Here is a 13,283-nt window from a genome sequence, read left to right on the forward strand (position 1 = left end):
TTAATCATGTTTTGGAAACCCTAATGCTTGGCACGTGTGGCCCAAAATTAAGCACATTTCCTCAACCCGGATCAAGAGAATTCACAAATGCTGACATTCCAACCTTCAATGAACCTCCAAAATAGGGCTTTTAGAGGGAACTCCTTAGGTCTTGAAACCCAGGAATCTGGTACTAAGAAGGTTCATAGGGTGCTATAATCTATATCGCTTCAAAGTAAACCAACCTACTTCAGAGTTGGGCACCGCCCACCAGTGTACAATCCAGTAATTATTATTGGTTAGCTTAGTAGTTGATATGGATACTATATATATAAAATCAACATTCCCATGCCCAAGGGAAAGCATGTGGGGTCCAAATCCTTCAAAGCGCATGTTTGGTTAGCAACTAAAATTAGACTCCAAATGGATTAGAATTGAAATCGAAATGGCCATATCCTTCGGCATATTAGGTTCGTGACCAAAATCGGAATCGCAATAGAATTTGAGCACTAGGAAAAAGTAGGGATTGCATTTTGGAAAATTGGGCCATTTTCATTCCTTCTAGAATCGGAACGCCTATGAGTCACCCATTCTCATTCCCTCCCATGTTTGGCTAGCAATCAAAATGGATTAGAATTGAAATCAGAATGGCCATATCATTCAGCATATTGGGTTTGTGACTAAAATTGGAATCCAAATAGAATTTGAATACTAGAGAAGAATAGGAATTGCATTTTGGAGAATTGGGTCATTTTCATGCACACACACAGAGAGAAATCCTGAAAGTTGGTGGCCAACGACTTTGGAGGCGACGTTGCTGAAAATTCATGGTATTTGTGCGGCACTAGCCAAGTGGTCAATTGCTTGGCACGACCGCAACTCTCTTTTGAGACGCCTCTTGGACCGCTGCCCACCCACTTCAAGCCATTGAAACGTCAGTTGTTTGCCATTTCCCTGCTCTGTTTTCCCCATAGACTTTTTTTTTTTTTTTGACGATAGTTTCCTCCATCGACTAAACTTGCAAGAATCCTTTCTTAGAAAAGGAAAAAAGTTATGAATGAAAAAAAAAAAATCATGTACGACTAATCTTTTTGAACTAACTTAAAGATATGGTCGGCTTTCTTGGATTAACTAATCTCAAAGTAGTTTTGTGTTAATGGTTAATTGATCCATAGTTATATCTACTCCACTTTATAATTTGGTCCGAGAACAAATTAGGTGTTACCAGATTCCCATTTTGAATCTATTACGCTTCTTCTTCGGAGGACGAGGTGCTGTAATGCCTTGTCCGGTATTGAGAATATGCTTTCACAAGCATCCGTACCAATAACTTTGTCTTGTGCCTAAATTCGACCGAACTTATGGCTGCTTTGGCTTTATACGCCAATGAAAGCTAACCTCGTATGATATATGGAGAAACCGCAATCATATTCTACAAGAATTATTCTGGGACGACAATCATATTTTTCTTATTTAAAATCTCTGTTCTTTCTTTTTTTCTCAATGAAAATTTATGTTTCATGATTAATAAATAACGGGTAACGTAGAAAGCTAATTGTGGATATTTTAATATAATGAGGCTACAAGTCTCACGCCTCGAACCCATCATCCGGATCCGGGCACGTGACATGTCCGCACGCCCTTTTAGGTAGAGCCCCAAAAAATATGCAAAGTTTGAAAATTTATCACAACCTCAATATCACAAAACTATAATGATCTAAATTTATTACGAATAACAAAGCCGGTCTAATTACAAAATTAAATTATTCAACCAGGATCAGTTATACTTGATCTATTCATTCCTTCTATCTGTGATCTTAACCATAGCAAGTACTATACAACATGAAACTTTGAAAAAGAGAAAGAGGAAAAAGGTAGTGAGCTTTACAACCTAGTAAGAATTCCGAACTACTATACCATAAGTAATAAGAAAATAATCAGTTAGCAATATAAAATGAATATCGTATAAATGTTTGGAAAGTTCATACAAATAACATGCATATAAGTTCTCATTATCATCTTTTCAAAGAAGCATGTATATACATACATACATATATGGATACACCTTAAATATAACTAATTGCTTAACAAAAATTTCTTATGTTATTTTATTCATTTCTCATTTACTTGATTTCTATGTTTCTCATTGATTAACTTTCAGCTTTGAACTAACCAAGATCACGACTCAGTCCAAAACTGACAAAATACCACGCCTAAGCCCGTGGTGGCTATCCCTATGTGTCAGCCCATGGCGATATAAAGATTTCATGTGTAAGCCTGTGGAGGTTGTCCCAAGCTTAAGCCCATGGAGGTTATCCCCATGTGTCAATCTATGGCGTTATAAAGATTTCACACATAAGCCTGTAGAAGCTATCCTGCACATAAGCTCATGGAAGCCATCTCCATGTGTTAGCCTATAGCACTATGAAGATTCCACATGGAAGCTCGTGGAGATTATTCCACGCATAAGCTCATGGAGGTTATCCCATACGTCGGCCCATAGACGCTATCCTATGACGAAGTTAGTCCAAACTATATCTTGTCTATCTAATTTACATGTTACTTTTATTAAATCAGTTACCACTTATACAGCGAATTTTTCTAAAATTCAAAGTATCTTTATTCACATAATCATGTTCTCAATTTCTGGTACATATAATAACCATACGAATATATTTATACTAGAAATTATATAAAACATATCATCACATACCAAACCAAATTTATCAATGTAAATCTCACGATGCAAATCCACCGGTACAAAACAATAAACATATATATATATATATATGATGAACAAGTACAAAAATTTTTACCTCTATCGCAATCTAATACAACTACAATGCTATCAATCCACATATAACATGCTTAGTCAATTTAATATCAATATAACATCAACTTATTCCTTATCAATTACTCACCATATTAATAAATCAATTATTTAGTAATTACCTAATTTTAGTGTTCTAATATTTAAATTATCCCTACTTTCTATCCTCCTTTACTTGAAAATTAAAGTAAAAGGTCAGGATCGTATCTTGATTTTGAACTAGAGTATAAGATCTCGTTGGACTTTCCTATTAAAAGTATTAATGTTGCTATTAATATCATGATACTTGCATTGATGTGAGCTAAGATAAATACATCGATTTTTGTAGCATCAACCAGTGTACAAACCATAACAAAACCGGAATACATTAACCTGACATGTTTGAGGGAGGGCATCGGTTGGTAGACATCAAGCATCACTTTCGTCCAACAACGATGATCCAACAGCCAAGTCAAATCGTAGGTTAGGTTAGCTTAGATTCGTTAGGTCCAGAGTTGGCGTATCCCACTTACAACCTAGAAAAGTCAAAAACCTAAGTGTAGTCTAAAAGGCAAGCCATATCTAACAATTAGCTTTGGCCAAGGTCAAACACGCGCACGCACACGCTGATGTTTGTAAAACCATCAACTTCAGACCTTTGGACTAACAACCAAATTCCTTTTAGCTGTGTACCATAAGATACTATGCATGCCATCAAAAAATAAACCACCATCAAACAATGCAAATTGTATATGATACAATACGCGCTTATGAACTGTCTTGTTTGATGGTTATCCATCTTTTGACGATGACCATACCTAAGTTGCTGTCCGTGCACGATAGAGATGCATCCTCTTCCATCGAACCACACTGGAACTATAATGAGGAATTAAGCACTGAAAATAAAAGATAATTTTTTTAGAGGCACCAGGTCACCAGCCTGTTTATCTACGTTTCATGTTTTAGGCACCGCATAATATCCTATTACAATGTGGAAGACCAGGAAAGTTGACATTGCGAGCAGAGTTGCCCTTGAGGTAGTGGCTTGCAACTTTGGAGACAAACGCTGACCACATTTCTAAAAGGTGTTTTCACTGTAACCTCAAACGTAAAAAGAGAAAAAAAAGTGTTTCCACTGGGTAAAGTTTGATATGTCGGCAAGCTATGTAGTGTGAGCTAGAGATATATACCAACGAACTCGACCCATCTTTAGTTAGAAGTCTCGATGGACCCCTATCGTTCACTTTGGCACTTACTTTCATGCAGCTGATTAGCTTTGCCGATATGTCGTGATCCATTTCTTCTGGAAAACCGCTTAACTGCTAAGGGACATCAAAGTTCTTTTTGGGCCCATATAGTACTGGCCCCCAAACAATTCACTATTTCACTACCCCCATGCATGGCATTGATGTTCATGGTTTGCACCAATCCGGTTCCATCATGTTGTATTAAAAAGTTTTCACCTTTAGAGGTCGTTTGGTTGCAAATAATCTGCACGAAAAAATAAATTTTATATTAAATTATCTTTTTTTTGGGAAAGAAAATATAAAATAATTATCTTTATAATGGTATTTATTTTTTCGTGCTGGATTGGGGATAATCTGAAAATATCATTTTTTGATAAAAATTCTCTCACTTATATTATATTAATATTTATTAATTACTAATAAATCTAACATAAGATTTATTATTGATTAATATATTTATTTATATACCAAAACATAGTGAAATTTATTTATAACAAGAAATATTTTTTAATATATATTATTAATTTAAAAGTATTTATTAACTCATGTAAATGTATTTCAATATTTGAAATAGCCAATATTGATAATGTTTATATAAATGGGTTATAAATGGCCAACAAATGGACCGAGAAAAAAATGTTATTAACCGAACTATTTGTTCAAGGGTATCACTAAAAATTTGCCAATATTCCTATATAAGATTACCTTTAACCCAATATACTAATCCTTTTTCGATGCTATTTTCCAAAGTATTATTTCGACCAACTAAATATTTCCATCAACAAACACAGTAAAATTTATTTTTTCCTGTAGTTATTTTTTCAATAAATATTTTTTAGAAATCATCGGATTGCAAACATATCCTAACTAAACGGACTTTTACAGAGAATTCTGTAAAGTTATAATGGTTGAAGAATTTTATTGTGATTTACAAGTCATCCAGTTGCTGCTTCCAGGGTTTATTTAATTCCAATCATTTTAATAATTTTTATCAATTATTTTAAAAATATATTTTGTTCATTTTATTTTATTGAGATAAAGTACTACCATGAGTCTGGCGTGGTGCATAAGCAACTAATAAGAAAAATTGCATCATGTGGGGATGATGCACCCATGACATTCAAGGTACTTAAAGCCGCAAAGGAAGGAGGCCTAACCTCTTCTTTTGGAGAAAAGCAAAGATAAGGGTGTTCATTCACACCATTCAATGTCCTTTGAAAGTGATGGCCACCTGTGAAAGACCCTATAGTTTTTTCAAGAAAAAAAATATTACTGATCACATGTGATTTTAATTTTCTAACAACTTGGTGGGTCTCATACGCATGCTCTCTTTCCCCAATCAAATTGGTGCAAAAGATGCACATACGGCAAGTAACTTGTCAAATAGGTGTTTGATATCCTCTAAAGGTTTATTATATATATGGTTGGACCCCAAAAGTATGAAGTGTGATTCAACAATGTCAAAAAAGTTATAACATGTTATTCTTGTCTATAGATATAAGAGATAAGGACATCGTTAGTACCAGAAAGCAAACATTTTCATTAATTGCATTCTTACAATATTAATACTTAGATCTTAGAAGTTTTAAAAAAATTATACTTGGCTCTTTTCTTGATTGGGGCTTATGGGGTGAAACTCTTTATGTTAGTGTGCTCGCACCCACTTCCTAGCACTCTATTTCACTGCCAAGAAATCTTTTGCGACCATCCAAGAAGCAACTAGGCACTGCATGGAGCACTTTCTTCTTGATCTACGGGCTTGAATCTCATTCTCTGCATCAACTTACTGACGACACGCCATGAAAAAAATCACATCATCTTCCTCTTCTTGTCTACATAAAGGATTGAAGATTTTTATAGAACTTCTTACTCGAAAAATTAGTTAGAAATCATGTTGCTTTTAGGTTGTTAAATGAATAATTGCTTTTGTTGCGTACAAGGTTAGGAGAACACAGATGGGATGCATATGTGGAAACAATCAAGGTGGATCCCACGGTTACATCACCATGATATATATTGAACCTAGAATAGATGTTCCACTTGTTGAAACTTGAAATTGGGCCACAAAGTTGGTGTTGGAAGTATTCTAAAATGAAGATAGGAATATTTAGAGGAAATAGATAACATGGTATATGGTACACTACAAAAAAAACTTGTTTTTTCCGTAGGAAGAAATACAATTCTAGCAAGAAAACCAATTTTCTCCGTATTTCCTTCTCAAGACACCGATCATTCCACCACGCAATGTTCTTGCTTCTCGCTGGAATGTTTTGGCCCTTCTCCCAAGGGCATCAAAAGAGAGAATTTGCAATGGATTGTAGATAAATCCTGCATATATATATATTGCTCTTCTCCAAGTGAACAATGTCAAAGGTTTCCAGCAACACTCCGAAGCATGAACTTCATTCCTTTTTGATTCTTATACTAACGGATATATCTGTCACTCATCCATTGTTTTCCACCGTTTGGGAATCTATCAAGCCATGGTTTGCTAAATATTTACCATCTTGTTACTGTATTAGTCCAAATTTGATTGATATTTCTTCGTTAGTCTTGATACACTTTTCTTACTGGCTATATTATTAGGCTATATATGGCTGTACATATTATTGTAACTAGTACATAAGATATAAAGAATAAACATATATCTTTCCAATATTCTCTCTCTTCTCATATTTGCCATGTATTCCAACATTTTAAAGGCTAGGATTGAGTTTGTCATCTGTTCAATCACCATCTATTGACAGAGAGTGACAAATTTAAGACTAAGAAATCATTGTAAAGCTCACTAAATTTATAGTATCATCATCACGTAATTAACTTGGCATATTAAAAAAGTTTTTTTTTCATGCATACCTTTATAAATATCTAAAATTACATGAACATCCTTACAAGTTTGTTTACATATATATCTTTATAAGCTATTTTTCATATATATATATATATATATATATATATATATATATATATATAGTAGATATTTGAACTTACATTTATACTCTTATATTTCTATTTCCGTATACATCCTTATAATTTTTTTTACAGCCATCTCTTGTAGACTTACTATTTATATGCAAAAGAAATAATTAAAGGTATATTCATAAATAGACAATTTGTGACAGCATATATATAGAAAAGAAATCCTTTTTATAATGAGTGGTAAATTTGCAAGGTGATAAGATATTTATAGTGGTATACATGGTGAGAAGTTCTAAATTAAGAAAAATAATCTCTATATTATCCTAAGTTTCTAAACAACAGTTGCCTATTTACATTTCCCAAATATCTACTTATTTAACTAAGATAAATAAGGCTGGGAGGAAAAAGTAAATTTTTTTAATAAAGACAGAAATCTATGAGTACAGTTCCTCCTATCTATCCCAATCTTTTCTCATGAGGAAGCTCAGACCTCGTTCCCTTTTCCGTTATTAACCGCCACGGCGGTCTTATCAGTGGGGCCAAGGCCGAGGTGGGCCCGCGCGGCCCAGGCCCAGTCCAAGGAGTGGAGCACGATGTAGGTACCGATCCCGCCGATGAGCCCGTAGGCGATGGAGTACGTTAGTGGCATCAAGATTAGCGTCAAGAACGCCGGGATCGCCTCCTTCATGTCGTCCCAATCGATCTCGGCCACCGATTTCATCATCAGCACCCCGACGAGGACCAGCGGCGGGCCCACCGCCCACGCCGGTATCGACGCCAGCAGCGGCGTGAAGAAGAATGACAGCATAAAATACCCCGCCACCGTCAACGCCGTCAGCCCGGTTCTTCCGCCTTCTCTTATCCCCGTGGACGACTCGATGAACGCCGTCACCGGCGAGGTGCCTAGGAGAGAGCCGGCGACGATGGCGGTGGCGTCGGACATGAAGGCGAAGTACTGGCCCTCGAAGTCGCCTTTGTCGTTGACGAATCCGGCCAAGCGGGCCATGGAGTAGAGGGTCCCGGTGGTGTCGAGGATGTCGACGTAGAGGAAGGTGACCAGGGCCTCCCAGAAATGGCCCCGGCCGATGCCGGAGAAGCTGAGGGCGCCGGCAGTGGAGCGGATGGGGTGGACGTCGGCAACCTTCTTGAAGTAGTTGTAGGAGTCGTCGCCGGCGAGGGTGTCGGGAAAGGCGGTGACGGCGGTGCCGCGGAACCAGGAGACTGCGGTGACGAAGACGATGCCGTAGATCATGGCGCCCTTGATGCGTTTGATGAGGCAGAAGGCGATGATGAGGAAGCCGACGACGGCGAGCCAGAAGGTGGGGCTCTCCATGCGGCCGTGGAGGCACAGGATGTCGCCGGAGACTGTGCCACCGGGGATGAGCTCGACGGTGCCATTGGAGAAGGAGCGCACGGGGGCGAGGGAGGCGCGCGCGTCGCGAGGGCAGGCGGCGAGGGTGACGAGCGTCGACGAAGAGTAGCCGACAAGGCCGACGCCCTCGTCGTTCTGGAGGCCGATGAAGGCCAAGAAGAGTCCGATACCAGCGGGGGAAGAGATACGGACCGGGCGGGGGACGAGCTTGGCAAGCTTCGCGCGGAAGCCGAGTGCGGATATGAGAAGGAAGAGGAGACCCTCGAGGAAGACGGCAGCGAGGGCGTTGCCGTAGGAGAGGTTGCCGGAGCCGTGGAATCCGACGACGGTGTAGGCGAAGTACGCGTTGGAGCCCATGCCGGGGGCGAGGGCGAGGGGGAGGTTGGCGAAGGCGCCCATGATGACGGAGCCGATGATGGAGGAGGCGGCTGTGGCGACGATGAGGTCCCGGCGGACGCGGTCGAGACAGGCGGCGTATCCGGCGTCGACCGGCGGAAACTTGCACGTCGGCGAGGGGTTGTCGCAGTCGGAGACGGAGCAGGTGGCACCGGAGTCGGTGAGTATGGAGGCGTTGACGGCGAGAATATAGGCCATGGTCAGAAAGGTGGCAGTGCCGGCGCGGAGCTCGGTCGTGAAGGTGGAGCCGCGCTCGGCGAGCTTGAACCGCTTCCCGAGCCAAGAGCTGGCGACGGCCGAGTTGAACCGGCCGAGTCGGGAGTTGGCCGACGGCGAGGCGGCCGGCGTTGGATCCATTGATCCGCTGTGGAGGGGAGAGGGGGAGAGAGAGAGTCCGTGGGGGTGGGTTGGTTTAAAGAGGATGGGGGAGGGGGTGTAATTAGGGATTAGTTAGAAATATTTCAGGATTCTTTGGGGTTTTTGGGATCTTCTGCAGGATTCTAAGCCTCACGCACCTCTCTTCCGTTTACTTTTATTTCCTCCTGTTCTGCCTCCAGCGTTTCGTCTTAGGACTCTAATATTTTCCGTGCTTTCCCACGAGATTCTTGCTTCCCTTCTCGTCATTCCTCTTATTGTCTTCGAAAATTTTGCCACGTTTATTTAAATGCAAAGGTTCGACCAACGACTATTGACGAATTTTTGGGAAAAAGAGAGTGCATGAGGAATGAGCTCATAGGAGTGTTTGAGTGGATTTCAGCATGCATTCCCACTATGTAGCTTGGTTGGTAGTGGAATTGCAAGCAATCGCCTTAGCATAATGTAGAATACTAATTCTTCGAGCCTGTTTATTAAATTTCTTAATTCTGTATAAGTACTCAGCATCTTTTCGACGAATGACCAATGTGAAACTAAATACATGCCTATACGAATCCTCACAACTAAGCGTAATGAGATGCTGACACAAAAATCTTGAGATCAAGCCTGGTGCTTGTCGTTGCTTTATATGATTGAAATGTGAATCAAATTGGAACACAAATAGCTACTAAGCTCAATTTTGCTCTGTCTTGGGTTTTCTGCAGTACTTCATCAGCAATGATGAAAAATTGTTGATGGGGCATGATTTTGAACAAGGGTAAGTTAATTTTTGTTAATACAGCTGTAATTATTGCTAATGTAGAATAAAGTGTACTTAAAGCAGGCTCCATCGAAGGCGACATCTGGATTTGGACTGCTATCGAGGATCGCAACTTTAAGATCTTGTGTGACCAACTATTAGAGAGAGAGAGAGAGTGGGCCAGTAATCAAAAGAGCACTTCCGCTGAGAGCGCAGATTAGTTGAATCCTTTTGGTTTGAGGCCTTTTGATGTTGTCTTCCTCTTTAGGAGACAATACTTGATACTGATAGGATTGCTCCGAGTACTAAACCCCTCGACCAAGATTATTTCTTTGGCCTCTTTGTACCCCTATTATTAGTGTTGAACAGCTTTAGCCTTCAGATTGTAAGTATCCACTTGGCATTTGGTTGACCGTGGCCCAACCAGACACAAAATATTCAGGTAGGCTCACTGTCACACAGATATATATATAGTACTATGCCACTAGTAATTGAGAGGCAAAAAACCTTAGAGCTGTGCTTAAGAACTTGCTGATATAAAGCTGAACTTGCTAAACTTGTGACTATTTTCTTTTAGAACAAAAGCTACGAGGCCATGCTAAGATATTATTTACCAATTTTAATGATAAAATAGTTGTTTGCCAATGTAGAATGTTATATGTCAAATTGGTTCCCAAACTGATGTATAGCTCGACTTTTTGTTAATTATGCCCATGCTCCCATGAGTTGCACAATACTAACACCTCTCTGGGACCTGCAGCAACATACTCATTCCATTAATATTTTTTACTTATAATTTTATGGAGATGCTATAAAACCTATTGATAAAATCTTTGGCTTTATTCTAAGTGAAAAATATATTCGTGGGCCATACTGATTTGTAACATTTAGAAGACTTAGAAAAATATTACTTTAGTGGTTGGAACCAAATGTACATTGCCAACCATATTTTGGCATTGTGGCATGGATGTATGTCCTATCTTGCATTAGGCAAATGTATGCCCTAACTTCTTATATGGAGTTAAATGTCTTATTAAAAATTAATTTTTTTAGTGTTTTATTTTGAAGATAATTTAATTGAGCCAAAAAGACTAACAATTTCTTTAAGGATTTAATTGCCAATATCATCAACTCAGCGACAGAATACTTTCCATGCCACTTGCTAATTTGACCCATGCCCCATTTGGACTAGCAGAATATTGGCTTCTTTATGAATTAAAAGGAAAAATCTTCAGACTATTCGACCAGGCAACCAGCCGGCAAACCATCCTTAAGGGCCATCTCCCTTTCATATTGGCCAAGTAGCTGATGTTTGGAAGATAAGTTGACATTGAATAAGAACTTCAAAACTTTCCGGATTTTTGTCACATTATAATTTAATGCCTTACTTATCACTAACAACAGGCCAAGGCCCTGGCCGGCAGTGGCCCATGCAGGTCCCCCCTACTTTATTTCTTATAATGTCACTGAAACCTACTTCTTTGTTGTCATTTCCTCATCTTTATTGATCTTGTACCATCCCTGCTTTGGTCCCTTGCAGCGTGTACCACTTCCCCCTTCACCTGGGCTCTCCAAAGATACATATCCATCAGATATAGTTTTTTTTTTTTTTTTTTGGGCATATGGTTGGATTCATCCTATATTTTGATAATGGGGTGTATTATTTATTTTGTCTCCTACTCTCCATTCAGTATTATGTTTGTTTGCACATTTTGTTAAGCTGAGACATGCTACTCAAATGTTGTTGATTCCAGTGCAGCTCTCATTTCATAGGAATTATAATTATTTGCAATAGTGGCTTTGAATATGCTTTATAGAGTTAGAAATGGGGGCTGGAGGCTCAAAATATCAGATTGGCTATGAACAAGGCCTTGCCCGTTTCCAACCTATGTTTCATTCTTTCGTGGTTAATTGCAAAGAAAATTTGTTGGGTCTGTTGTGGTGCAGACCCTTGGATCGCTCATTGAGATGCACAAGAACTGCTGTCACATGCAATGCACATGAGATAGATTGCACTTTGTCGCATCTTGATGCACGATCCAAGGAGCTTCCATTCCACTTTACTAGCGTTCAGGGTTGTGTTCGTTTCTTGGGAGCCTACACCCCTGGTTTTCTCAAGGTGCATTTTTGTGGCAGTGTCAAGGAGGGTGGCTGCTGCGGCGTTGGCTTCATCATCCAGGATTAGCATGCCAGATTAGTAACCGATGGGGGCCGGCGCATCTTCGACCAGTCTATCATCGGTGCCGAGATCAGGGCTGCTTGAGAGGGAGTTTCATATGCAAGGCATAGACTGGGGCAGACCGAGTCATCTTTGAGGGGGACTCCACCACGGTTATCACGGGGATCTAGAGCTCCGAGCGGGCTACCGGAGGGATGCGGCTGCTCCTCAATATCCGTCGTCTTTTGGGCGCGTGCATCGCCTCTGGGGCTACTCATGCTTACAGAGAGGCCAACAATACTGCGAAAAATTTCATCTAAGGAAACCATGACTCTATCCCGCCTCCATTGCGATGTCTCCTATTTTTTGACTCCTTGGGCTGCACTCACACTCGATATGTGTGAGGCACTGATTTACCAAAAAAAAAAAAAAACTTCCATGTGCAAAAGATGAACGCTGATGGGCTGAACTGTGGGCCCAATTAATACTGTTTCATGTCAAATCATTGGAATGGATCCATTCATCAACATATCAAGTACATGCTCCGTCAAGAACTGGCTCCGTCAGGCATATTAGTGAGAGTATGACCTGCCAGAATATGATTCAGAAGCTGCGAGGGATTATTGGAGGACGTATTCCAGCCAACAAATACCATAATAGAACACAAGTTTGCTCCTTGGAAAGAACTGTTAATGAGGATACGAGAACTAGTTCAGAGATCATGATTCCTCGTCCATGCCTCGAGCCTTCAGGGTCGCAGAGAGACATCCACGGTCTTGACTTCTGGGAAGTCATGCGCCTTCGGCCCATTTCCACTCTCGGGTGGCTGGGACTGGTTTTATGGCTGGAGAGCTGTGCTTTCTGCTGGATGCGTTCATCAGTCTGCATAAACCAATAAACATAGCTGAGTCGCGGGGAGCTCGGCAACAAGCTAAGACGGCAATGAGAGTTTGTGGTGCTTCCCTGCTTCTAGTTGAGGGTGACTCTGAGAAGGTAATTTGGTGGCTAAAGGCCAGCTAGAGCTCCATGTTATTTTATCTTCATGGTCTGATCGATGTAGATTTGTTAAAGTTTTCTTGGCAACAGCGAGAATGCAAGATTAATATTTAAGTTTCAAAGACCTCCATATAGGCAGGCTGGGCTACAGGCCAAACGGCCGCACCATCCTCCATCGGGAGAAAGGCCCCAGTTCAGGGACCAGAAAGCCGCGTTGGCTTTTTCCTCTGCACTACAATAAACACTAGGCTGTTATTTTATGAATTCGAAAGTTGAGCTACCCCACTGACATA

The 13,283-nt window shown here is 40.2% G+C and overlaps 1 protein-coding gene across 1 annotated transcript; it reads right to left on the reverse strand.

Moving 5' to 3' along the window:
• Positions 1 to 7,179: 7,179 nt before the first annotated feature.
• Positions 7,180 to 9,355, reverse strand: LOC103720418 (adenine/guanine permease AZG1-like). The gene has a single exon (XM_008810107.5). The coding sequence runs from the start codon at positions 9,077 to 9,079 to the stop codon at positions 7,439 to 7,441; it is 1,641 nt and encodes a 546-aa protein (XP_008808329.4). The 5' UTR covers positions 9,080 to 9,355; the 3' UTR covers positions 7,180 to 7,438.
• Between the last annotated feature and the right edge of the window lie 3,928 nt (positions 9,356 to 13,283).

This window comes from Phoenix dactylifera, chromosome 17, assembly GCF_051530095.1.
Source record: "Phoenix dactylifera cultivar Ajwa chromosome 17, Ajwa_hap1_PhDact_Kaust_v1.1, whole genome shotgun sequence".
NCBI lineage: Eukaryota > Viridiplantae > Streptophyta > Magnoliopsida > Arecales > Arecaceae > Phoenix > Phoenix dactylifera.